At 45.4% G+C, this 23,792-nt stretch overlaps 1 protein-coding gene across 4 annotated transcripts; it reads left to right on the top strand.

The window, feature by feature from the left end:
• Nucleotide 1: 1 nt before the first annotated feature.
• On the top strand, nucleotides 2-22,085 carry AREL1 (apoptosis resistant E3 ubiquitin protein ligase 1). Of its 4 annotated transcripts, XR_007708276.1 has the most exons (21): nucleotides 2-51; nucleotides 3,920-4,182; nucleotides 5,329-5,388; nucleotides 6,053-6,279; nucleotides 7,629-7,866; nucleotides 8,857-9,026; nucleotides 9,108-9,288; nucleotides 9,929-10,176; nucleotides 11,890-11,967; nucleotides 12,480-12,621; nucleotides 13,022-13,143; nucleotides 14,877-14,952; nucleotides 15,337-15,446; nucleotides 16,344-16,523; nucleotides 16,681-16,806; nucleotides 16,995-17,124; nucleotides 17,212-17,270; nucleotides 17,457-17,546; nucleotides 18,544-18,719; nucleotides 18,911-19,781; nucleotides 19,898-22,079. XR_007708276.1 is itself a non-coding variant. In XM_050710773.1 (20 exons), exons 3-20 carry the CDS (start codon nucleotides 5,373-5,375, stop codon nucleotides 19,011-19,013), a joined length of 2,472 nt encoding a protein of 823 aa, XP_050566730.1. In that variant the 5' UTR covers nucleotides 2-51; nucleotides 3,920-4,182; nucleotides 5,329-5,372; the 3' UTR covers nucleotides 19,014-22,085. The 4 variants fall into 4 exon arrangements, 3 of the variants coding, with proteins under 3 accessions (XP_050566730.1, XP_050566731.1, XP_035395160.1); XM_050710773.1 differs by having other exon boundaries at nucleotides 18,911-22,085; XM_035539267.2 differs by lacking the exon at nucleotides 2-51 and adding an exon at nucleotides 569-782 and having other exon boundaries at nucleotides 18,911-22,079.
• The last annotated feature ends 1,707 nt before the right edge of the window (nucleotides 22,086-23,792 follow it).

The following is a 23,792-nucleotide window of genomic DNA, read 5'->3' as shown; positions in this document are numbered from 1 at the left end:
CACTTCCCGGGGAGGCCGCCGGGAGCCGCCGGACCGGAGCCGGAGCCCTCGGTAACGGCGCTGCCCGGGGGTGGCGGGGCCTCAGCGGGACGGGGGCTGCGGCACCGGGGGTGCTCCCCGGCGGGGTGCTGCGCTGGGGGAACGGGGCCGCGTGGCTCGTCCCCGTGGGTGCCACGCCGGGGTGCGGTGGGAGGAAGGGAGCCCCGCACCGGGTGCCCGCCGTGCTCCTCCGCTCGGCCCGGGGTTACGGAGGGCTCCTGCCGCCCTCCCGGGCTGGTGCGGTGAGGCACGGCGTGGCCTGGGCTTGCCGTCCGCCGGCCGAGAGCTCCTCCAGGGAAAGCGGCGAGCTGTCGGCACCGTGCTGCTTAGGTTTGAGCTGACACCCTAAACAAGGAGCCTAGGTGCTTTAACCTGACCCTTAACATCTCCTCTGCAGGTGTCAGGGAACGCTCTCAAAGTCCTTGGGCTGGTCTTTGGTGCCTGGGTTATAGGGCCCCGTGCAGGGAAGGGTGAGGTGGGCCTCGCTGCTTTTATCTCCCTCGTGCGCGTTCCTGGGTTAGCCAGGACCTGTAGCTGCCGGTGTCGGACAGACACAGCCCGTTCTGGTGCGCGGGTCAGAAAAAGTGCCTCTGCAGCCCATGAGCAAGCTTCTTCCTGAAGAGCTTCCTTGGTGGAAACGTGCTTGAGGCTCCAGCAGTGAGGCTGCAGGGAGTTCATTGAAGAAACCACGCTCTTGCCGTCCGGGTAATGGACCAGACCTAACTGCTGGGTGAAGAAATGAGGTTGGTGGGGCTCTGCCGGCACTGCTAGGTGACCTGGGGGGCTCAGGGGGAGGGCATGGTGGAGGAGGAAGGGGGACATCCAGCTGGCTTGCTCTGCTTGGGGAGGAACGCGCAGCCCCAGCGACTGCTCAGTTGGGGTGAAAAGCCCTCAGGCAGCTGGCAGAAGCTTCCCATATTTATTTATTTTTCTGTTGCCAGTGTTTCATTGGGATTGTGTGTAAATGCGTGTGTGATAAGTGCCAGCCCTGAAGAGAGAACGGCAGGTTTGTCTTGTACGGACCTTTGTCATTGCACCTTTTGTCCTTGATGGCTGATACTGGAGTCTGCTCCGTGCCTTTTGAGCTGACTCCTCAGTCTTCTGAGCGTGTGTTTTAAAGGGAAGTTCCCATCAGCATTTCTGTTCTTCGTGCACGCTTCCATTAATGTGAGAAATACCAAGTCTTTTCACTCGAAGGAGAATTGCCTTGTGTGTGGCATGAGATGTAGAAGCTGGTGGTGGTGGACATTGCACACACGGATGGAGAGGATGTCCTGCTCAGAGGCAAACAGTGCTTTCAGCTTGAATTCTCTGAGGTAGTATCAAACCACAGAAAGGTTTTTAAACCATTTTTCTTCTTAATGTTGGAGCTTCTCAAGGGAGAGAAGAAAAAGAGTTAGATTTATCAGTGCACCAGGAAAACTCCAAGAGGCATAGAAGATTTTTTAGGAGCTTAGTAAATCTGTCCTTTATAGCATGCTCCCAACTGGCCCTGTAGCTGTAGCCCCATAAATGTGCCATCACTGTGTTATAGCTCCCTTCTCTGTACAAACACACTGGTGCTTCTTTCAGGAGATTTGCCTTGTGTTCCTTTGGCTTTGCAGAAACAGTAAAGCGAACAAAATTTATTCCTGTTACTGGCCTTGTTTTCCTTGCTGCCTCGAGAGAAGCAATGGCGCTAGTATTGTTTATCTTGTGGTTCCATGCTGTCTCTCCTAATTGTGCAAGTGTTTCTCCTTGAGGCAAACCAAGACGAAACTTTACAAATCCCCATTTTCCCTGCAGATGGCAGGACACCATTGCTTGCCGTGCCCTTGGATCAAGATCTGTAAGGTCAATTCAGCAGTTTTTCAGCCCAGCTAGGATGGCACCTTATGTTGCAGCATTTCTGAGTTAGTTCCCCAGATTGTGGCAGTTCTTAGCACAGATTCTATTTTAATTTGGATCTGCATTCTGCTAAGCGAGCGGCAGCCTATCTTGAACACCAGCTACTAGTGGCTAGGATCTTTACCCAATGTTTCCCAGCTGCAAGAGCATCCTTAAAGCTGCTGCCAGCATGTATGCTTGAGGAAACTTGGTTGTGCCACAGCCTCTTCATCTCTGCTGGCCTCCTGACTTGGCACCTTGCCTATCGCTTCACGTCGAGATGATTAAAAGGAGAAGCTGCTGGGCTGATTAAAGGAGACAGCTTGCTGGATGCAGGGGGTTATTCTGAAATTCTGCAGCCCCGACCAAGAGGCTTTAGTTGACTTCAGAAACCCTTGTAGTTGAAATTGCAGGTCCTTCCCTCCTCTCTTGAGAGAGGCTGTCGCTTGTAGCGTGCTTTTTCAGAAGGGAAAGAGTTACGGGTAGAGGTAGAAATAGTTTGAGTAGGTGAACCCACAGTGTCAGTTCTGTGTTGATGCTTTTTTGGTGATCTGAAGAGACTGATGCTGTAAGATGCTGGGACATCTCACAGAGTGCAAAGCCTTGGTAAGTTTCTGTGAAATTCCTCAGCTGTGCAGGGAGGAGGTGCGCACCTTTCACCGCCAAGCCAGGCAGGAGCAGAGGTTCAGCCAGGCGCTTGTAGCACAGACAAGTGAGCATTAAAGACTGTATGTTTCAATGACACTTTGGATATATATACTGTGCAAGAACTGAAATGTCAAAGAAATTGCTAATCTGTCATTCTAAATATACAGAGATAAGAGTTTATATACCTAGAGCTTCCTCTAAGAGGAGAAATAAGAACTTGTGCCCCTGGGGACTGCAACGTGTTCGTTCACCCAGAGGAAAGAAGAAAATAGCTGAGTGGGTGGGACTTTCCCTGAGGCGAGGGGGAGGAAAAGACAGCGAGAGTCTGACTTCTTCTGCAGCACCATCGAAAACTTGACGGCTTTCCTATGAGTTAGAAAGCTTAGAGCCCGAGTGGAAGCGTGCATATGCAGGTGGCTCTGTATGATTGTTGGGATGGAGAGCAATGAGACATCGGAGGAGGAAGGTAGGTGAGCGGGGAGCAAGGAGGCAGCGGCAGCTGATGCCATGGAGTGGCAGGCAGGAGGAGCACGTCGCTAGCATCCCTGCGGGAGGTGACACTCTTCAGGGCGCTGCCGTGGTGAGCCTGGGTCCGCTTCATTCTCACTCCTTTACATAATCTGTGTTCTGAATGAGTAGATACCAACTGTGTAGGCTCTGTGGCTTCTTTTCTGGCATACGTCCTGTTTTTTCTGTGGGCTGCATCAATTCTTGCTGTTAGATTTTATTTAAATCTCAGTACTGACGGTAAACTGTAGTTCCGTGGGTTGTGCTGCTGAAATTGAAATGCCTTATGAGCTAAACAGTTTTCTGAAGGCTTAAAACACTGGTGGCAAAAATCTATCTCATCTGCTCAAAGGTCCCAGAGCTTTCAGAGTTTTTTCTTCTTGTTTTCCTCTTTCTGCTTGCCTGTAAGTAGTGCTCTAGACATAGGAGAAAATGGGTTGTGATAACATGTGGCATTTTGTGGCATTCGTGGCATTTTTTTGGCCTTCAAGTGCTACCTGGTCCTTAGTGCTATTCTTGAATAGCACACAGCTTCCTGGCTGCTCTGGGAAACCCAGGAGCTCAATGAAGCCTACGGGGACATGTTATGGTGGTGTTTTTCATTTGTTTGTTTGTTTGTTTTTCCAGTATTGAGCTTGCCAGTTTCAGGGTTTCATATGAATTGAGATAGTTACATGGAGGCTGGAGGAATGTTGAAGCCTAGCACCTAATTGACCTTGATATCTTCACAGCACTGCTTCTTTGGATTTGACATCTGGTTATACTTTTGCAGTGCACCTCTCATGTGTTTCTAGTTGCTAGATTTGTCCTCAGCAGCGGAGAGATCTATTTAACTTACATCTCTTTCTTCCTTTTCCAGGGAAGCTAGCAAACTACAGGCTACCAGGAGCAGCATTGCAGAACAACCTTTTTTTTTGCAAAGAGGAAGAGATTGCTGTGCTCAGGTCCCCACCTTTCAGCAGTGATTCTGTGATGCAAATTCCAGGAGTTTCATTTTCTGTGATAATCTTCTCTATGGCCTCTTCTTGCTGACGCTTGCCCCAGTGTTGGGCACAAAGAAAAAGGATGCTGAAGAATGGGTACCCTCCTTTTGGTTTTTAGAACATGGGCAGTTGTATAAAGGTACGTGATTGCTCTTTAGTCAGAGGGATGGAGTGTACGTGGAGGGCAGCAAAGGGGATTTGTTGGGCTGGAAAGCGATGGCCATTGTGGCAGGATGTGTGTGTGTGCCTCATTTAAGCTTTCTGCATGCTAGCATCCATTGCTGCTGCTGTTGAGATGACCGATGAATAACTCCCCTTTTGTGTTCGTTTAAAAAAAAAGAAAGGCAGTTTGAATGCACAAAGTAGCTTCTCACTAACTGACTGGTGACATGGTGAGCTATATTGTATGCATCAGTGTATGCCAAATCGTTTGTCTGATTGTCACACACATTCATTGCTGCTGCTGCTGCTTGTTCCATCTGCCAGCTATGTCCTATCAACCGAAGAGCATGCTGTTGTTCTGGGCGTAGTCTTTTTACTACATGTTTGTTTAGCAGCCCCCCGGTGAGAAGTTGATTCTAGATTGGGGTCTCTAAAAATTGCTGTCATCTTAACAGTGTGCAAAACCAAGGTTTTAGCTTGCGTGTTGATCAGTGAGAGTTTCAGCTGAGAGGTTCGCTTTGCAGAAGTGAGTAGAAAAATACAGGTGGACTGTTTTTTTCAGTTGCATTTGTACTTTCTGTACTAGAGGTGTAGGGTGCAAAAAAAAAATCAGCCCTACCCTAGGAAGACTTTGTTCTGAACAAATAGGGTTGGTCTTGTCCACAACCCTTTTATTCCATCCCTTTTTTCTAAGGTTGCTGATTGAGGGTCAATTTCTGTCCTTTTTGGTGGTGGCTCTGTTACGCGCTTTCATGGTAGTGTAGAAACTTGTGACTTGCTTCCTGTAGGTGTGAGAGTTTGGATGAGTGGCTTTCAGATGGTGTTGAAATTGGTGATCCTGCAAAAAGTAGCCCCTTATTGCAGTACCCGGAGTACACTGTCACTGGTTTCTGAGGATAATATGTTGTCCTTTTAGATCCCTGAATTTGTAATGGTGACAGAACTGTTCCTTGTAGCATGCTGTGCTGTTTGTGTATTTCAGTCTTTTGGAATAATGCCTTAGGGATGTCGTTGGAGAGGAAAATAGATTATAGGTATTTGTCTGAGGAATCATAGATTAAATTTAGGCCAATGTGTGTGAGGAAGAGTCATTGGACTGGACTTGGCCTATTTTGTGTTCTAGATGCAGCTGTGATCCTCGGCTGTGTGTCTCACCGAAGGGACCTGATGTTTTACATTATTGGTAAGTGAAGGAAAGGCTGCCACTGTATTTGCTGACCTCTCCATAGGCCTTAGAGGAATTTCTTGAAAGCCCCGGCTTTCACGTTAGCTTAGAGTCTACCTAACAAACATGAAGTTATTGTCACCCTGCATTGTGCCTTCCACCTGGCAGACTTGCCCCTTCTCCATTCTTCTTGTTCCCAAAGTCCTTCCATCAACCTCACTTGTAAGGCATTCCCTTACTCTTCCTCTTGAGAACTAGTGCAGGGTTGTTGCCTCCATGACGCTTCTTAATCCAGTCTTAATGTGATGTGCAGGGGTTGTGTGGTTATCTGACTGTTTCCCGTAAAGGAATCTTTGTAGTTTTAATTTGCAACTCAGAGGGAATTTCATGCTTCTGTTGGGGCATCTGCTGGCCATAGCTGAGACTCGGTACCACCTTTACATATTTCTTCTCTAGCTGCAGTCATTTGCAGTGTTTCAAGGGACTTGTTGTTCTCTAACCTAACTTCTAGCGTAACACAAGCCATAAATGTTTGCACAATAGCTTCTGCCTTAAACATCTAATTCGCAGTTGACTAGAATGTCATTAATAAAAGACATCGTCGTGGGCTGATGAAGATGGGACCTCAGTGCCAGACTCAGACGTGCTAGTGCAACCACCCTCTGTTCTCTCCTTGCTGCAGGTGGGATCACAGTATTTGTGGTAGCCTTCTTCTTCACCATTAAGTTCCTCTTTGAGCTTGCCGCACGTATAGTCAGCTTCCTTCAGCATGAGGACCGGGAACGCCGAGGGGAGCGAACTATTTATGACTACGTGCGAGGCAACTACCTGGATCCCCGGTCCTGCAAAATCTCCTGGGATTGGAAGGACCCCCACGAGGTGGGCCATAGCATGGCCTTCCGAGTGCACGTAAGGGAATATTTCTGTTTCCACGTACCTTTGGGGCAGGGACAGAGGTCTGAGTTAGAGGTGGGCTCTTCAGTTTATTTTTGAGGGTGGGGGACAGGGGAGAAACAAGGTGGATGTAACTTAAGAGTAGGAAAGCTGTCTGTTCATGTCTTCTGCTCCCCTCAGTCCCAAAAGGCCAAATTTGGGGGAATGGAACAAGTATACAAATGAGATTGGTGAGGGGCCTGAACACTGGGGGTTTGGAACTCTGTGGAGAAAGTTTGAGCAGGCTTTGTTGGGCTCGTGTGCTTTCTGCCCCACCTTCCCCACTCAGAAGGGTGTCAAAGTAAGAAGAAAGGTTCAGCTATGTTGCCGTACCCATCCCTCTTGGGGAGGTGAGAAAACCCTTCTGCTTTTGGTGTATGAGGAGCAGTTCTAACACCAGGACAGGCAGTGAAAAAGAGCTGAAAGGAAATGGACTTGTTCTGTTCCTGCTATTTGAATCTACCCCCTTCACCTCACTGACTCTCACTCATGGCAGCTCCAGCAATCTGCCTGTGCACATCATTCTCATCTCCTGTTTGCTTAGTCCCTAATTCATCAGCAGTAGCTGTTGCACGCACTGGTTCCTCTCCCTGTCAGTCAATACACGTACTCCTTCAGGCTCTGTATCCGCCCACTGTTTAGTAGCAGGGAACAATGGTATCTTTCTGCTGATGGCAGGAAGGATTTACCCCGCAGGCTGCAAGCTCTTGTTTTCAAGAGCTGCGCACTTAGGATTTCAAGATGTAATTCTTTTAATGCAAGAAAGTACTGGTTAAGGTGTGCCAAAACCGTCAGCTGGATAACTTGTGATTGAGCTGACCAATTGTGTCTAACAAGTTTTTTTTTCATGCTGATGCTTTTTATCAGCATGATAAGAAGCTCCTTAAGGTCAGCATCTTCAACATGTTGTTTTCTGTAATAACTCAGTGAGAGCTTCTACAGAGCTTAGCTGGGCACAAATGGACAAGACAGACTTGTTTCTCTGAAAGGACATGGCTTTGTTTTTTTTTTTTTCTTTGGGCAGTGTGTTCTCTTGTTTTCTCTTCTGATACACACTAACAGTGCAGAGAAGAAACGCCTGGAGGCATTTTCTTTTTGAGTCACTCCTATGAACCCTGGTAAAAAAAAAAAAAGAGAATGAGGTTGTTCAATGCCCCCTTGTGTCCTGTTGGTTCCGGAGAACATAGCCTGTGTGACAGAGCTGGCTGTTTCTATTCCTATGCTGAGCTAGGGGTCTTGCCCTTGTTGTCCCTTTGTTGCAAGGTGTCTTGCTTTCTGTGCACTGTGTATTTTTGCTGACGTGGATTTCTCCATTTCCCATGCAGTTATTCTATAAAAACGGGCAGCCTTTCCCAGCTCACCGGCCTCTGGGGCTGCGAGTTCACATCTGCCATGTGGAGCTAGCAATTGATATTCCTGTAACCCAGGAAGTTCTTCAGGAGCCTAATTCCAACGTGGTGAAAGTGGCCTTCACTGTGCGCAGGGCTGGGAGATACGAGATCTCCATAAAACTTGGTGGCTTGAATGTGGCCTACAGCCCCTACTACAAGGTGTTTCAGCCAGGTAAGGTCTAGGTGGCCCTGTAATGATTCAAGAAGTAGATATGGAAATATTGGAGGCAGTTAGGTGTACATATTTCCAAATAAAATAGATAAGTGACAGGGAAAGGGTTACCCTTCACTGTTATCTTCTTGCCATGTGTAAATCTCAGCAATAACCTGAGATTAAAGCATACTTGTGACAACCAGTACGTGACAAAATAGAAGCTGCCTTACAGAGTAAGTCATTAGTGCTTCTTAGACTCCCTAACTATTTGTGGCATGTTCTTAGTTTTGTAATAATTTCTTCGTGATCCATCTAGTACTCAGAGAATGCCTTTTGTGAAAGTAACCTGAACTGGAAATGCTGTCTTGATTTGATTCCTTTCCTTGCTTGAATACCCCACTCTATTCCTTTAAGCTTCTGGAACAGTTGCTACCTTTGAGCATACGCTTCTTTAAAAAGATTTCCTTTTTATCCTTTTTAATTTTTTCCTTCTACTTTTGCTTTTTGACCCCCATCAGCATCTTTTATGTTTCAGACACATTTTCACTGAAGGTACCTCCATTAAATTGCATTGTGAATAGATACAAAGCTTGCTAAGGTACCCCTTCAGAAAGGGGGAGCTCAGATTTAATTTGGGTATTCTTCAGGCTAAAGTTTGTTTGATAAACTGAATTTGCAGGTTTTCTTGGATGTCAGCTGGCTTGTCCTTTGTGTTTGCAGTGAAAGCAAGTTCTAGAGCTGAAGGTTAGAATGGAGGACAGGATTTACTTTAGAGGGCTGGTAATTGGGCTTGCTTTAACAGTATTGAGATTCTGACCCAAGGTGACCCCGGTACACCAAGCTGTGCATTCTAGTGCTCAGATATGTTGATTTTTTGAATGCCAAGGCATAGAATATGTGGAGGTTTTTTTATCCATTTTCAAGGGGATTGTGCCCCTAGTTGCTTTTCCTTTGTTCTTTGTAGCTGTACTTGGAACTCTGACTCCAAACTGTTGTTGTCTACTTCAGGGATGGTGGTTCCCTCCAAAACCAAAATTGTTTGCCATTTCTCCACTCTGGTGCTGACCTGTGGACAGCAGCACACCCTACAGATAGTTCCCAGAGATGAGTATGACAATCCCACCAGCAATTCCGTGTCCCTGATAGATGAGCACAATTACAGCCTCTCCATCCATGAGGTGAGTGCAGCCCCATCCCTGGCTGATTGCTTCTGGGTGAGCTGAGAGAATTGCCCTCTTTATTGTGTATTTTCTGTTTAGCTGGGTCCTCAAAAAGAAGAGAACTCTGACGTTGTGTTTGAGAAGTCTGTGGTGTCCAACCGGCAGACTTGCCAAGTGTTCTTCCGACTCACGTTGCACTGTAGGGGATGTTTCCATGCCTGCATCTCCTACCAGAACCAGCCCATAAGCAATGGTGATTTTGACATCATTGTTCTAAGTGGTGAGTCCAGAGCTGCTCAGTATTCATTCTCTGAGTGTTCTCTTGCAGGATGCTACACACGTTGGTGTAGCAGAGCTGAATGTAGCATCTCTGCAGGCCAGCCATGCTTAATCGCTCAAGGAATGCCTATACATTTTAAAATGCTAAATTAATTTGTTGCTGACAAGGGAGATCTCTGAAGGCTGATGTTCTGCTCCCTCATCAGATAAAACCACGCATGCCTTGATACCTATCTCGGGGCGGGGGTTACCTCTGAAATCAGGCAGTTTGTGCTGCTTGCTAGTCCTTGGCATCTGAGCCATACAGAAGGTGAGCTAGCAGTGTATTGTATATTGACCTGTATGGATGAAGATCACCATATGAAACCTACGTGCTTTTTTGTTGTTGTTTTTGTTTTGTTTTGTTTTGTTTTTTAAACTAGTCATCTGAAGCCAAGACAGACAAACTGCTACCTTGTAGTCTTTGCATACCACTCCTGTGTTCTCTTTATCAGAGTTTCACTTCACCAGGTTTTCCCCTGGATGTGTAGCCTTCTGGTTTTTTAAATCATAATTTACTAGTTTGTTGTGTTCTGTGGATTCTTTACTTCTTGGTTCTGGGCTGCATTAAGATTTGCACAACTCTTATCCATTTCCTTCAGAGAATGAAAAGAATATTGTAGAACGCAACGTGTCCACCTCAGGTGTCAGCATTTACTTTGAAGCCTACCTTTATGAAGCTTCTAGTTACACCAACACTCAGTGGCACCTTCCACCAACACACCTGAGCTCCTCCCAGCGCCGTCCTTCTACTGCAACCGAGGATGAAGATGAAGATTCTCCCTCTGACAGCCAAACTCCCGAGAAAGTGAAGAAACCTAAAAAAGTGTATTGCTATGTGTCTCCTAAGGTAAGACCACAAAAGTACCAATCCTGAGTGCATGTTCAAGGAACACAACAACTGAAGAGCTTATTTGTACCCTGTGCGTTGGCTCCAGATTTACATGCCTCAAATTTGGCTAAAAAAGTTTTGCCTGTGGGTAGACAGCAAACTGAGATTAATACTAAAATGCTCCTCGAAGCTTTAGGAAACAGTGTTTTTCTAGGTCTCATTCAAGCCTATTAGGAATCTTGTCACTGATTATTCAATAGACTTCCTTTTTGCTTTTTCTTTGCTCTGGTCAGGTCAGAGTAGCAATTCCCTTTCTCAGTTTTTGATACCTCCAGACCTGAACTTAGAGGAAGACACTTATTGGATTTTATGGATTTGTCTTTCCTACTTCTTGAATGTTGCAGGGAAAATAAAAGAAAAAAGTGGTCAGAGTATGAAGGGTGGATGTATAAGTAGAAGGAACATGATTCAAGCAAGTTGAGGGAAGCTGAAGATTTTGTTGTAATAAGAATTTTAGCAGAAACAATTACCCCTTCTTATTGTCTCTGAATATTCAGGGAAACTAGAAAGAAAATTCCAGTAAATCCTACTAATAAATTCACTTTGTTGATCTATTAATCTGAATGCATTCTGGAAAATGTGATAAAAGGCTAATCCAGAAATTCTTTCTCTGACAAAGAGAGAGGATTATGAAACAGTTGTAGGATGGAGGATGTATCTAGAGATTTCTAGATCTCTGCAGCATTCAACACTGAGAACTGACTTTGAGTTGCTGGGTCCTCATGAGGTCAGCATTCTTTCATCCTTGTAGGGTCATTCTGGAATTTTGTAGTCTTTTCTGTTGCATTACTTGGTAAAGAAGATCCCCAGAAGTGGGTACTATTGCAGGTTCCCTTTAGATGACAAAGTTATTAATGTGTTTCTGATGTTTGCATAATTGTTTCCCTGGATCTCTCTCTGTATACCTAGAGCATCTGTCCTGTGCAATAGCTAACTGTTACTATTCTGTTATTTAAGGTGTTTCTGCTCATAATTGCTCAGTGGAGAAATGCCACTCAACATTTTTTCCAGTCATTGCAGCTAGAACAGACTTGTGCAGAAAATTAGTCTTGTGTTTTCTCTAAAGATGCTAAAATTTCATCTTAGCTTGCTCTCCAGAAGGCAACGGTTCCACAATTAGTAGCCATTTGTTCTGGCAAAAATACACTCTAAAAGAAACTTCTCCGGATCTCCTGGATTTAGCAATTACAAGTGCTTTCTGAAAATTGTTTGAGTTGGTTGTGAAAATTAAGGGATTAAGGAAGTAATAGCAAGAGTTCTGGTAGAGAGAATCTGACTTTTTCCAGAATGTTTTTGCCAGTGCATTAGAATCTTGTCCTGAATTCAGCCTCTCAAGTGTACTTAATTTTTACCCTCCAATTAGACTGGTGATGTTCTACTGAGCACGGTGGCTTGCTGCTGTATAACCTGTATCTTGCTAGTATTCCACATGCGTCATGTGTGCGTGGTACAGTCTTACTAACAAATTGCTTAGTTCTGCATGCTGTTGCCAACTTTAAGGGTTTTTTATATATTATACCAGAGGAAGATGTCACCAAACTTTTCCAAAACCTGTCCCTGGGGTTAGAGGGAAGTCTAGCTTCCATGTTTGTCCTGTGCCTCAAGTGTTTCAGGGAATACCCTTAATGGATGTGTGACCTTTAACATTTTCTTCTTCTTGTGGTTACTCAGCAATTCTCAGTGAAAGAATTCTACCTGAAGATCATTCCATGGCGCCTTTTCACCTTTAGAGTATGTCCTGGCACAAAGGTGAGTCTCTTTCCACAAGAGGTGGTTCCGGTAACTGAGAGTCTGTCCGTTTTTGTTTTCCCTTTGGAGAGAAGGGCTTCCACCCACAGAGCACATTTTGTTGCATAAAATTCAGATTCTGGAATGCTGTAACAGTGCCTAAATTCAGCTAATATTTATGAGGAGGAGCCAGTTGTCTTATTCCTTTCTGCTTTTTGTCCCAGTTCTGGGCAAAAATCTTGACTCGTTTTGCATTTCTGTTGTTTGTTTTCTTCATAACCATGCTAAAATGCTGTGACTGTGTCCAGTGAAGCCTGTAGGCTAGGGAATGAGGTTTGAAGCAGCCTCCCAACTGGAGTCCAGATGCTTCTAGTAGTGTTCCTGTTAACTAGTCCAGTAGTGTTCCTGTTAACTATGTCTGCATGGGTGAGCAGAGAGAGTCTGAGAGCGCAGGTGGTCTTGCTCTGTCTGCTGTACGCGTTGTGCCTTTTACGTGATGTATTAAACCCTTTCTTGCATCTTTTTGCTGCTAGTTTTCATATCTTGGTCCTGACCCTGTGCACAAACTACTGACACTGGTGGTGGATGATGGGATCCAACCCCCTGTGGAGCTCAGCTGCAAGGAGAGGAACATCTTGGCAGCCACTTTTATTCGCTCTCTGCATAAAAATATAGGTAAAGGGCTGGGGGAGGGGTAAAATAGTTGAGAAGTTAGCGCTTGTCTGCTAGTTTTGCTTGGGAATGAAGACTGTGAGCACTGAACGACTTGTGATGGGAACTCCTGATTCCTGGAGTCTCACCTTCTGTTACTGGTGGTGCTTCCAGGGAATGTATTTCATCACGTTCAGCTGTTGATGTTTGGCTTTTCTGTCATGCTCTTTAAAAGTACGCCTGTAAGTATTTGAGTGTCATCGAGAATAACTGCAAACTGCCTTTAGACTTCTGTCCCAGGTGTTGCTGTAACAAATTCAGCCTTGGACTGTAAAGCTGACCTGTACGGTTAGGTTTAGGAATGCCTTCTAGATGTTTGAAGTGTTGGCAGTTCAGGCCTGACACAAATTGTCATTCTTCACAGGAGGCTCAGAGACCTTCCAGGACAAAGTGAACTTCTTTCAGCGAGAGCTGCGTCAGGTGCATATGAAAAGACCTCATTCAAAGGTCACGCTGAAGGTCAGCCGTCACTGTCTGCTGGAGTCGGTGAGTGTATAGGTCACTTCACTAACACCCAGTGCTTTCTCCATCCTTGTCTTCATCTCAGTACCTAAAGAAACCCAAACTTATATGTGCCAGGGCAACCAGGTTAAAAATGATTAGTCCTTCTGTCTCAAGGCAGATGCCATTAGGCAGCTGGACACTGGAAAAAGAAGAAAGTCTTAAGGTAGCTCATTTGTGTTCAGGTTTGTTAACAAGTGGGATGCTATGTTCCTCCTCAGTGCCCAGTAAGATGAGGTCAATTTCTGAAGTAATGGGGAAACTTCAGCTCTGATAATTTATTTTTTTTAAGGAACTTGTCAGAGTAAAGCATGCCCTGGGAGATGTCTAGGGTAAATGCTTGCATAGCCTGTAAATGTAGGAATTCTGCTGGTACTATTCTGTCCTCATTTTACACTGGGATCTGAGGCTCAGAGAGGCAGGTTATCTGGACTAGAATTGAGGACAGAAGCTGGAGTTCCTGAGTCCTTGCCTACTGTTTTTCTGCTACGGAGCTGTTCAGTGAGATGAGCTCTCATGTCAGGTATTACTTAGCTGCACACATGGAACTATTGCTTTGATAGTAGTTGGTTCAGTGTGACAATAAAATACTCTGTAGAGTCCTTGTGTCGAGTCTTCACTGAACCTGACCTGAACTGATACATTCATATAATACAGTGCTTAACTGACATTCTAAATACTGTGTACACAGAGCAGGCAGTTATCCTGACTTATTGTTTCCACATGTGTCTCCTAACAGAAATGTTATAAAGATGGAAAAACATTTCTGGGGAAAGCGGGACTGGCTGGGATTTCCCTTGATTTACACTCAGTAAATCTGTGTTTTGGAATATTTTCTGCACGTACAAGCTTGCAGTGTTTACAAGATTAAGTTTCAGTTAATAACTTGATAGAAAATGACTTCATTTCTAACAGTATTTCCATGACTATTTTTCGTGCTATTTTGGAAATTCCTGCACTGTCATTAGCAGTGGTGTTACAGCCTAGTAAGACAAAACAAATTCAGTGCCATAATAATAAATGTAAGCTTTAATGTACAAGGTTGACAGGCACAAAAAATGTGACCAGTGTGTTTAGCCCAAAGCAGTGACTAGCATGATGCTCTAATCTATTTGAAGATGAACTAAGCCAAAGCTAACTGTATGATTGAGGACAGCTGTGTAGCGTTTTTTTTCTTTAATTGGAATCCAGAATCGGGACAAAGGAAGTTCTCGACGCTTGGAAGACTGTTACTTTTTTGCTTCGTGACTTGCTTTAAGTATGAACTCAGTGAACCCTTCAAGCTATTTTTCTAATGCTCTCTGAAAGGTTCCTTTTTTAAATCTGACTCGTGGGCTGAAAGTGCTTTACAGAAATTGCTCCTACCCACAGGCATTTTAATACTTCAAACAATACTGCAGCCTTGAGAGGGATATATCTGGGTTGTGCTACGACTATTGTTAAACCTCGTACTGGTTCTGAGATGAGTTGTATTTATGTGCATAATGCTTCTCTGCTTCTCTTAATAGAAAATGAGGAATTGGCTTCTATGGCTTTCGACAATTAAGAAGTAGACCTTAGCAGTTCCTAATTCTCAGTTTTATACTTTAGAGTACTAGATTGTGTTTCCTGTGTACTGTGTTGCTTAAATTGCCCATCCACATGAGCAGGATTTCGTATTGGTTGCAGGATGCCAAGCAGTAACAGCTGTTGCTATTTTACTTTTTTCTTCTTTTCAGTCTTTTAAAGCAACGCGAAATTTTTCTGTTTCTGACTGGAGCAAAAACTTCGAAGTGATTTTTCAAGATGAAGAAGGTGAGTTATCCTGTGAACTCATTTGAGGAGGAAGTGAAGGGAATGACAGTGGAGTTCTTAGTCTGAAATTCTGTTTTCTTGTAGCATGTCTGTCCTTTATGGCTTTCCAGCTCTCACTTTCTCACAGATGTTAGTGAATTATCCTTCTGGTGCTGTCTATCCCTACCCTACATAGGGACCTGAAGCTCCCTAAAGAAGTAAAAATGTGTCTATCAGGACTCTGTTTGGGAGCAGAACATAGTGTTCTGGTGTCCCTGTCTACTGCTTTCTTTTTGCTACAGAGCTCTTCATTGAGATGAGCTCTCATCTCAGGTAATACTGTGCTGCATGCACGAAACTCTTGAATTGATGACCCCTGAATGACTAACTTGTTTTATCTTGTAGCTTTGGACTGGGGAGGTCCACGCAGAGAGTGGTTTGAGCTCATCTGTAAGGCATTATTTGATACCTCCAGTCAACTCTTCACCCGCTTTAGTGATAACAACCAGGCCTTGGTGAGTCTGCAGTTTCCTGTGTTGAATAGTCAAATCAAAACTCTGTGCATTGGCATACTGCTGGCTAAATAACACTGCTGCTAAGTTGAGAAGTGAGCAACCTGATGCATTTATAGGAGGCCTGCCCAGTCACTTCCATTGCCTTTCTCAAAGCTTTGCTGAATGATCTTAACCCATTGAAATGCAAAAGAACTGGTTGGAGGAACAGCTGAGGGTTGCCAGTGCCAGTGAACATAAGGACTCCAAGTGTGTAATAATTCAAGTACATTTTTAAGACAGGTCAGACAGAAGCTTTTAACTACTATGGTCATAGTGAGAGAACATTTGGACAGCTAACAAGGCCAAGTACTCAGTCCTGTGAGGGATGGAAGAAGGAATTGAGCAGTGAATCAGTGACAATATGGAGAGATGGCTCCTGGTGGAGCCTGTAGGAGTGGCACATCCAGTATTGTCTTAGCTCAGAAGTGGGTGGTTGAAAATGATCAGAGGCCGCTAGCTTTAGTCAAAAGGAATGTTCTTTTAGTTAGGATAAACTTCTTAGACAGACCTCTCAAGTCTGGTATCAATAAGTATCAATAGTTTTACCACCATACCAGTCAGCAGGGAAGGCTGGATTTCTGGAGAAGAGGAGGTGGCATCAGTGTGTCTAGAGGTTTTGTTGGGTCTGAATGTTTCAGAATCCATTTCTGCTCTCACACAGCCTCTGACCTGTGGATGTGAACCACTTTGTATTCTTCATAGGCAGGCTCAGGCATTTCATTCTATTGCTTGGCTCTGAGGATATTACCCTGAAGTTCTTTGGACACCTGAGAAATGCAGCTTGAAGTGGTCCCATACCTACTGTTTGTGCTAGCCTTGTCTGGTACTCAGGTATTTCGTTTTGTTTTCTCTTTACAGGTGCATCCAAATCCAGTGCGTCCCACGTGCGTACGACTCAAACTGTATGAATTCGCAGGCCGCCTGGTAGGAAAGTGTCTTTATGAGTCATCCCTGGGAGGTGCTTACAAACAGCTGGTGCGAGCTCGCTTCACGAGATCCTTCCTGGCTCAGATCATAGGGCTCCGTATGCATTACAAGGTAAAGCTTCCCAGCATTGTATGAAGACTTGGTCTGGGGAAAGGATTAATATCAGTGTGGTTGAAAAATATTCAAAGTCCTCACTAGCAACGTATGTAATTTTTCCCCTGCCTCTTCTTTCTCACATTCCTTCCTTCTTTTTTTTTTCCCCACTCAGTATTTTGAAACAGATGACCCAGAATTCTATAAATCAAAAGTTTGTTTCATACTGAACAATGATGTGAGTGAGATGGATCTAGTCTTCGCTGAAGAGAAGTATAGTAAAACAGGACAGCTGGAGAAGGTGAGGAGGCAGTTCCTAAAGATGGGACAATTTAACCCCTTCTACCTGTACCGGGGGAGCTGAGAATTGTGTACTCCAGAAAACTGAGCTTACTGTAGGTGGTAGCAAGGAGGATTTATTTTTTGTGGGAGTTCAGGTTTGAGGAATGCTGCTGGTCACACTCATGTCAAATGTTCTCCTGTTTTCAGGTGGTTGAACTGGTGACAGGAGGAGCTCAAGTGCCAGTTACCAATGAAAATAAAATTTTTTACCTGAATCTGCTTGCACAGTACAGGCTGGCCAATCAGGTTAGGGAGGAGGTAGATCACTTCCTGAAAGGTAACATGCTCTCTGCTTCCCTTTCTTTTCTGCCTTTATGTCCTAGGGGCTAGCACTTGCTTGCTCTTCTCTCTTCTTTTCTTCTAGGTCTTAATGAATTAGTTCCTGAGAATCTGCTGGCTATTTTTGATGAAAATGAACTTGAGGTAATTGGTGGCTTCCTAAGCATCTCTACCCTTATTTCCCCTCCTCTCTGACAAATGAAGAGCTTTTGGATCTGGAATAAAGCCAAAATATTTCTTTTCTAAGCATTTTAAGCATTTATAATTTGGACAGTAGCTGTGTTTTTTTCTGGTCTTCTGTCTATCTGACTGCAGTCTCTCATCTTGCAGTTGCTTATGTGTGGTACTGGAGATATCAGTGTCTGTGACTTCAAGGCACATGCTGTAGTGGTAGGAGGATCTTGGCACTTCCGCGAGAAGGTAGGTGAAAAGCTTTCTCCCTCCTGTTTGCTGTCAGCAATTAGCCCAACTACAGAAGCAGGCAACTTAAACTGGGAACAGCTTTCTTGGTTGGAAATCAGGCTTACGGAAGGACAAACTGGGAGATCTGGGAGTCAAGAGCATGACTACAAGCATTATGAAATAACATTCCCCCAGAGTGTTAACCTTCAGCCTTGCTGAGTAGAGATTCTTAATCAGTTGGAGGCAGGAAAAATCCAGCAGCCACGTTCTTTTTAAGAAGAGCCAACAAAGCCCTAATTAAATGCAGTACAGCAGGACATCAAGAAGAAATGGTGGGAATTATTGCTAGTGAAGACTTTCATGGTAGTGTACTTATCTCTAAGGGATGCTTTAAGATCATGATTGCAGCCCACATGGAGCGTTTGGAGTTCAGTGCTGTGGTAAAGACTACTGATGTAGTAGCCTAAATTTGTGCCTTGTAATTGTTCCCATCCCTCCCTGCCTTTCCCGGTGGGAGGAGTATGGGAATGGAAGCAGCTTCATTTAGAAAAATAAAGGAAACTGCCAAAACACCCAGGCTGAAGAGAGATTGGGAGTACTACGTTCTAGCTGTAAACACTGGGATGGCTCCACCTTCCTGCAAAAGTATCAGAGGATGTGGAAAAGCAAAAGATTAGCATAGTGCAAGAAGCAAATGAGCTTCTCCATTGTAAACCACCTGGTTGTCTATACAGGTATTTCTAAAAATAAATAAAATCTTTGGAGAGAGCAGAAGTATTTCAAGGGAAAGGACTTGGTGGGGAAGTAGTGGTGTGAGACATCTTTTAAGAAGAAACTATGTAATCCTTGTCTCTGTCACACCTGGTAAAACAGCAAATTGTGACTGTAAGTAAACCATTAGCTTGCAAGATCAATTGACTCATCTTCTTGTGACCTGCTCGTATTTTATGTATTTTATATATATTTATGTTATATATATTGAATTGCTGACCTTACTTTTACTGTTGCCTAACAGGTCATGAGGTGGTTTTGGACTGTGGTCTCCAGTTTCACACAGGAGGAGCTGGCCAGGCTGTTGCAGTTCACAACTGGTTCATCCCAACTGCCCCCGGGAGGGTTTGCTGCACTCTCTCCATCTTTTCAGATCATTGCGGCTCCAACTCACAGTACTTTGCCAACAGCCCACACTTGGTAAGTGTCCTGGAGGAGTAAGATTTTCTGCATTTGGGAATGCTTTGGGAATGACACTGGCTATCTGTGGTGGGCAAGCAGCGTGTAGCATGCAATGTGTGGGATATGTGTGTTAACCCGTCTAAAATCAGCTGATGGGGATGGTCCCCTTTCAGATCTAGCCTGAATGGGATTTTTCTTTTGTCTTACAGTTTTAACCAGCTGTGCCTCCCTACTTATGACTCCTACGAAGAAGTGCACAAGATGCTGCAGCTAGCTATCAGCGAGGGTTGTGAAGGCTTTGGCATGCTGTGATTTTTTTTCCCCTTTCCAGGAGACCGTTCAGCCTCCTGGCTCTTTGTGGCAAGACCCAGGTTCACTCCATTACTTGTTCTTCCCTTCACATGGGTAATGAAGGCAGGGCAAAGACTCTGTGTAAAGGAATTTGTCATCCAGAAGATGTCATGTGGCCTTTCCGTATCTCAAATATGTCATCAAGACCTCATCTTTTTCCTTTCCTTCATTCTCCCTTTGGTTCAGTGTGAAACAGCAGCAGGAGTGTGGTGCGCTCATCAAGGAAATACTGCACGGGATTTCCCTGCACCCTGTACACCCATCCATCTGTGAGAAGAAAAGTACATGAGCAGAAGTTGCAGGGAGGTGCAAGCAACGTGCTGAGCTGCCTTGATTGTAGCTCTCAGGGAAGAAGGGGGAAGACCAGTGTGGAGCTCTGCTGGAAACCTGGTTCACGGGAAGCCCTAGTAACTTCCCATGTCTTGGCTCAACTCCCCCAGTGATGCTCCCCAACAGCTCATCTAACTCCATCACTCATGAAGGGTGCAGGGTTGTCCCTCCTTCCAGCACCTGTCCCAGACAGGTTTCTGGTTCTCCTTCTCCATCTTGCTCCGGATGCTGCTATCCGTCACCTGTGCTGCCGAGAAAAATGGGCAGTACCCCTCACTGGAGGGAGCAACCCAAAGGGGAGATCAGTCTCATCACAGCACAAGTGCTGGCCCTGACAGTGATTCTGTACTACCTCCACCAGGGTCCAGCAGCTGAAGCGTCCTTCTCCAGCAGCAGCTGGTAATGAGCCTTTGCAAATGAACTGGAAGAGGAGTTTCTCCTCCACTGAATGTTTCTGATTAATGATGTTGCACAGGAAGCTGTCCCATGCCCTTGCCTTCTTTTTCCTTCCTCAGGAGAGAGGGTATGGGCATGACTGTGATCCCTCAATGCTGAACACCAATGCCTATCCCACGTTCACCTTCAGGGTATGTATGTGATGTAGGAGCAGTGACAGGTCAGTAAGCAGCTACGATGTGCGCTGGTCTTGTGTTTGTTGTTGGGGTGATGGTACTGGGCAGAGCATGGTACCTCCTCCCAAGCACACCACGGGGTTTTGGCTTCTACCTCTGTCATGCAGCAGCCTGAGGCTTCTCTTTCTTTACTGCATTTCAGGCAGAGTTTGCAGGGGGTTGTTGGTGCCTGGAGAGCAGCTGGCTTTCTGTCCTACCTACCTTCTTTCTTGAGCTCTCCTTTTTCTGCTGCCCCGTTCAGGGCTGCTGGCTTTCCAGCACAAAACGTTAATTAGAACTTCACTCAGACGATCACTCAACAGCCTGCACGGATGGTATCTCACACCCACCACTGGCTGGCTTGTGGGGAGAGGAGTGGGCAGACCAGCAGGATTAGGGTGTGCCAAGCTGGCAGTCCGTCCAGCCCTTCCCAAGGAAATAAAGGGAATGGGAGTCTGGGAATCTTGATAGGTTCTTCAGCGAAGCAGAATTCATGAAGATCTTTAAGTTCTCAGCAGTTTCTTAGTTCAGGTCAGGAGTCATAGGCATGCTGGCAAGTGTGAGAAACCTGCATTGCTGCTGCTTGCGATGTAAGCTTTCACAGGATTATGGAATGGCTGGATTTCTTCCAGAAAAGAGTCTCAGGCTGGCACCCCTGAGCTAACTTTAGAACACCATATTAGATAAAAATTCACTTCATCCTCCTCAGCCCCCTTCTGTCCTCAAGCTGATCCAGGCAGACTTCTGCACACTAAGAATTTTTTAAGATAACTGTGTATTCTTTTCCCAGTGTAGCTTAGTTGAATTGACTGGGAATTTGGGGGAAACATTCTACATTTAGAAAATGTTTCTGTTAAGGCAGCATCTTAGCAATTCTTGGTCCGAGTGTGCTACTTCTGTACAGAAAGATATAAGCCATTTTGGTGCCAAAAAGCAGCCAGCTGAGCATTGAGACTACTCAGGGGGATTTCTTTGCCCTGTGAATTCATTCCATCACTGGCACTGAGATGCTGGGAGACCGCCAGCTTGAGAGGTGCCACCACTGCACTCTGACAGGTCACTTCAGTAGTGTCTGTGCTCACCTTTCTAGTGCAGCCTCTGTTTTGTAGGGTCCTTACCTTTGGGCTGAGAGCACAGTGCTGTTTTTTACACTGTGGATGGCTTCCATGGTCAGTACAGGTGTGGCTGCTGTGTTCTCTGCACCACCACTTGACTGTTTTCTCCAGAGACTGAGAAAAAGGTGGCGGTGCTTGGCTTGACTCCTGTTTGTTGGGAGGTGTAGCCTGGTGCCCTTCCCACGTTGCAGCCCTGTCTTGCGGTCTCACCTGGTGAGAACATCTCCAGACTCATAGTTATGGGCCAACTTTGCCAATGACATCTTCCTCAGGAATCCTCCCTTCTATTGAGCTGGACTTCTTTACTCTGAGGATGAAGGAGCTGGACATTGGGCAGTCTTCCTCTGCTGGAAAGAGCTCCTTAAAGTTTCTTATTGTATTACAGCCAGCACCCCACACTTCTCAGTAGCTGTACAGAGCCAAGGAACTTCTCAACACAAGCGCAGTCAGAACTGTGATGGGTGCAGGTGCTGTTAGTCAGTTAAACCCATCTCCATTGTTTCCACAGGCTCCTAGGTGATCCCGTGTTCCTGGGATCCATCACAATGTTTCTAAACTTGTCTCTAGCTTTATACCCTTAAAGGTGTGTTCACTTTTTATGCTGCCCTTACCACTGGCAGCGGGGATGTGCTCTGGTCATATGTTTTGTCTGACACAGGCTTGTTACTTTTCTTTTTATCCCTATTTATTCCCACTTGATAGAGGCACTTCCCTAGAAGGCTTTAGGATCCTGGTACCGTGTCAAGCAGGTTCCACGTTTCCCAAAGCTGTTTTTAGGTGCAGAGGGTCTGGCTTCAGCCTGCACCTGCAGACCGTGTTGCATGTTTTTAGAAACCAGGAGCTGTGGATGATACAGGTCAGATTCTAGTTCCCTCTGTTGAATTTCTGGCAGAGTTCAGCCAAAATTTGGAAGCCTGTGGTTGTAGTAGCTGATTTTGTAAATAGTTTGTACAATAAATAAAATATTTTAAAAATGCTGCCTTGTTGCTCAGTGTTCTTTCTGGGCTGTGCAGAGGGGATCAAGCTGGCTAATGGTGTCCATGGGTGAGGGGCTGCTTCAGGTCTCCGGGCCTCTTGCTGAGGCTCCCTGCAGAGGGGAAAGGGTGAGCTCTGCCTGTGGCCTTGCAGGGTGCCCAACTGAACCCAGGTCCTGTGAGATCCTGGGAAGAGGCAGCGTTCTGCACCAGGGCTCGCAGACTGCTGTGAGGCTTCTGGAAAACGGGCACAAGCAACTGGTAAAGCCAGAGGGTATTTTAAGGAATCCTGTATGTACATTAAGAATGCAGTTGGTGCAGTTAGGTTTTAATCTCCCTGTGTACTACCTGACTCTTACTCTGAGCTGCAGGTGTTGATGCTGCTTGTGTTTCCCTGTACTGCCAAGAGGGCTGGATGAAAAGAGAAAGAGAAAGAGGAGATGTCTGAGACTTTTGTGTCTTCTTAAGTTGTACAAGAGGCTTTCAGATTGCAGGGTGGAAACAATGTGTGTGCAAGTGCAGGCTGACAAACAACTTAGTAAGCTTTCAGCTGGTAACCTTCAGAGGCTGTACTGAATTGCTGTGATTCTCTGAGCTTGAGCCACTCCCAGCTCAGATGAAAAATGCTGCATTTACCACTAGTTTTCCTTGGACTATTTTTTTTTAAGATTAAGGATTAAAATCTTAATTTTTAAGCTTGAGTAAATTCTGCAAAGTATTTGTGTCTGTTAGCATTGCTGCCTATGAAGCTACGAAAACAGCATTTCCTGAGCTGTACAGATATTTAGCCCATCTTCGGACCGCATAGCATTGGCTCTCTACATGTAGTCCAACATGTAACTTGGCAGATGCTATTAGAGATTGTGAAACTAGCATCTAGCCTTGATTCTGGCTGTCAAGCCCTGAGTGCTGGCTAAAGAAGAGAGTGAGCAGTATATGTGAGGTTTGGGGATTGCCTCTGGTATTGTACTGGGTGGTGGCATTATTTAGAAGCTCCCTGCAGGAACAGGTCATCTTATTCTTGACTCAGAGAGGGCAGATAAAGCAGTGGTGTCATGAAGAATCCAGAGACTGAAGTCCTAGCATCCCCTGGAAATTCATGGTTGTGAGTCTAGAGCTGGGGTCAGGGCACTAAAAGGCGAACGACTTGTCTGCAGTCTGGCATGACCAAAATGATGCACAGCAAACCACGTGGACGTGTCTTTATGTGCCATGACCAGTATTTCTCGTGGGAATAGGGCCAAGCTGAGGCTGGCATTTTCAGAAACACGATCCCTTTGGGTGTGAAGGAGAGCTTGGTGTACTGGATGACTTCAGCGTGAAGTAGGTTCTAAGGTTTCTGCCCCTCATGGCAGGATGTGTGATACCATCTGGCTGCCCGCGCTGGCTGCCCTGGTCACTAGTTTATTGTGATCTTTTGGAGAGGGAGCGGTGACAGTGACCTGCTGCTGAATCCACAGCCTCCATTTGTCCTGGCATGGGCTTGGGGTGGGGAGAGAAATCATGCCTATGCACTTCATGCCGGAATCCTACATGCCCCAGCACGTCTTCAGTAATAGCAACTACTTGCCTGATGTCTCAGGATCCTTGGTTCTACACTCGGCCACTTGACAAGGTAGCTGTGCTGCTTGGGAAACTGGGGTTTGTGCGTTCAGTTCCTCTGCCAAGCTTTGTTTGCCTTAATTGTAGAACTACTGAGAAGGAATTTCT

This window comes from Cygnus atratus, chromosome 5 (genome assembly GCF_013377495.2).
Source record: "Cygnus atratus isolate AKBS03 ecotype Queensland, Australia chromosome 5, CAtr_DNAZoo_HiC_assembly, whole genome shotgun sequence".
Taxonomy (NCBI): domain Eukaryota; kingdom Metazoa; phylum Chordata; class Aves; order Anseriformes; family Anatidae; genus Cygnus; species Cygnus atratus.
This window is presented reverse-complemented; position numbering and strand designations above follow the sequence as displayed.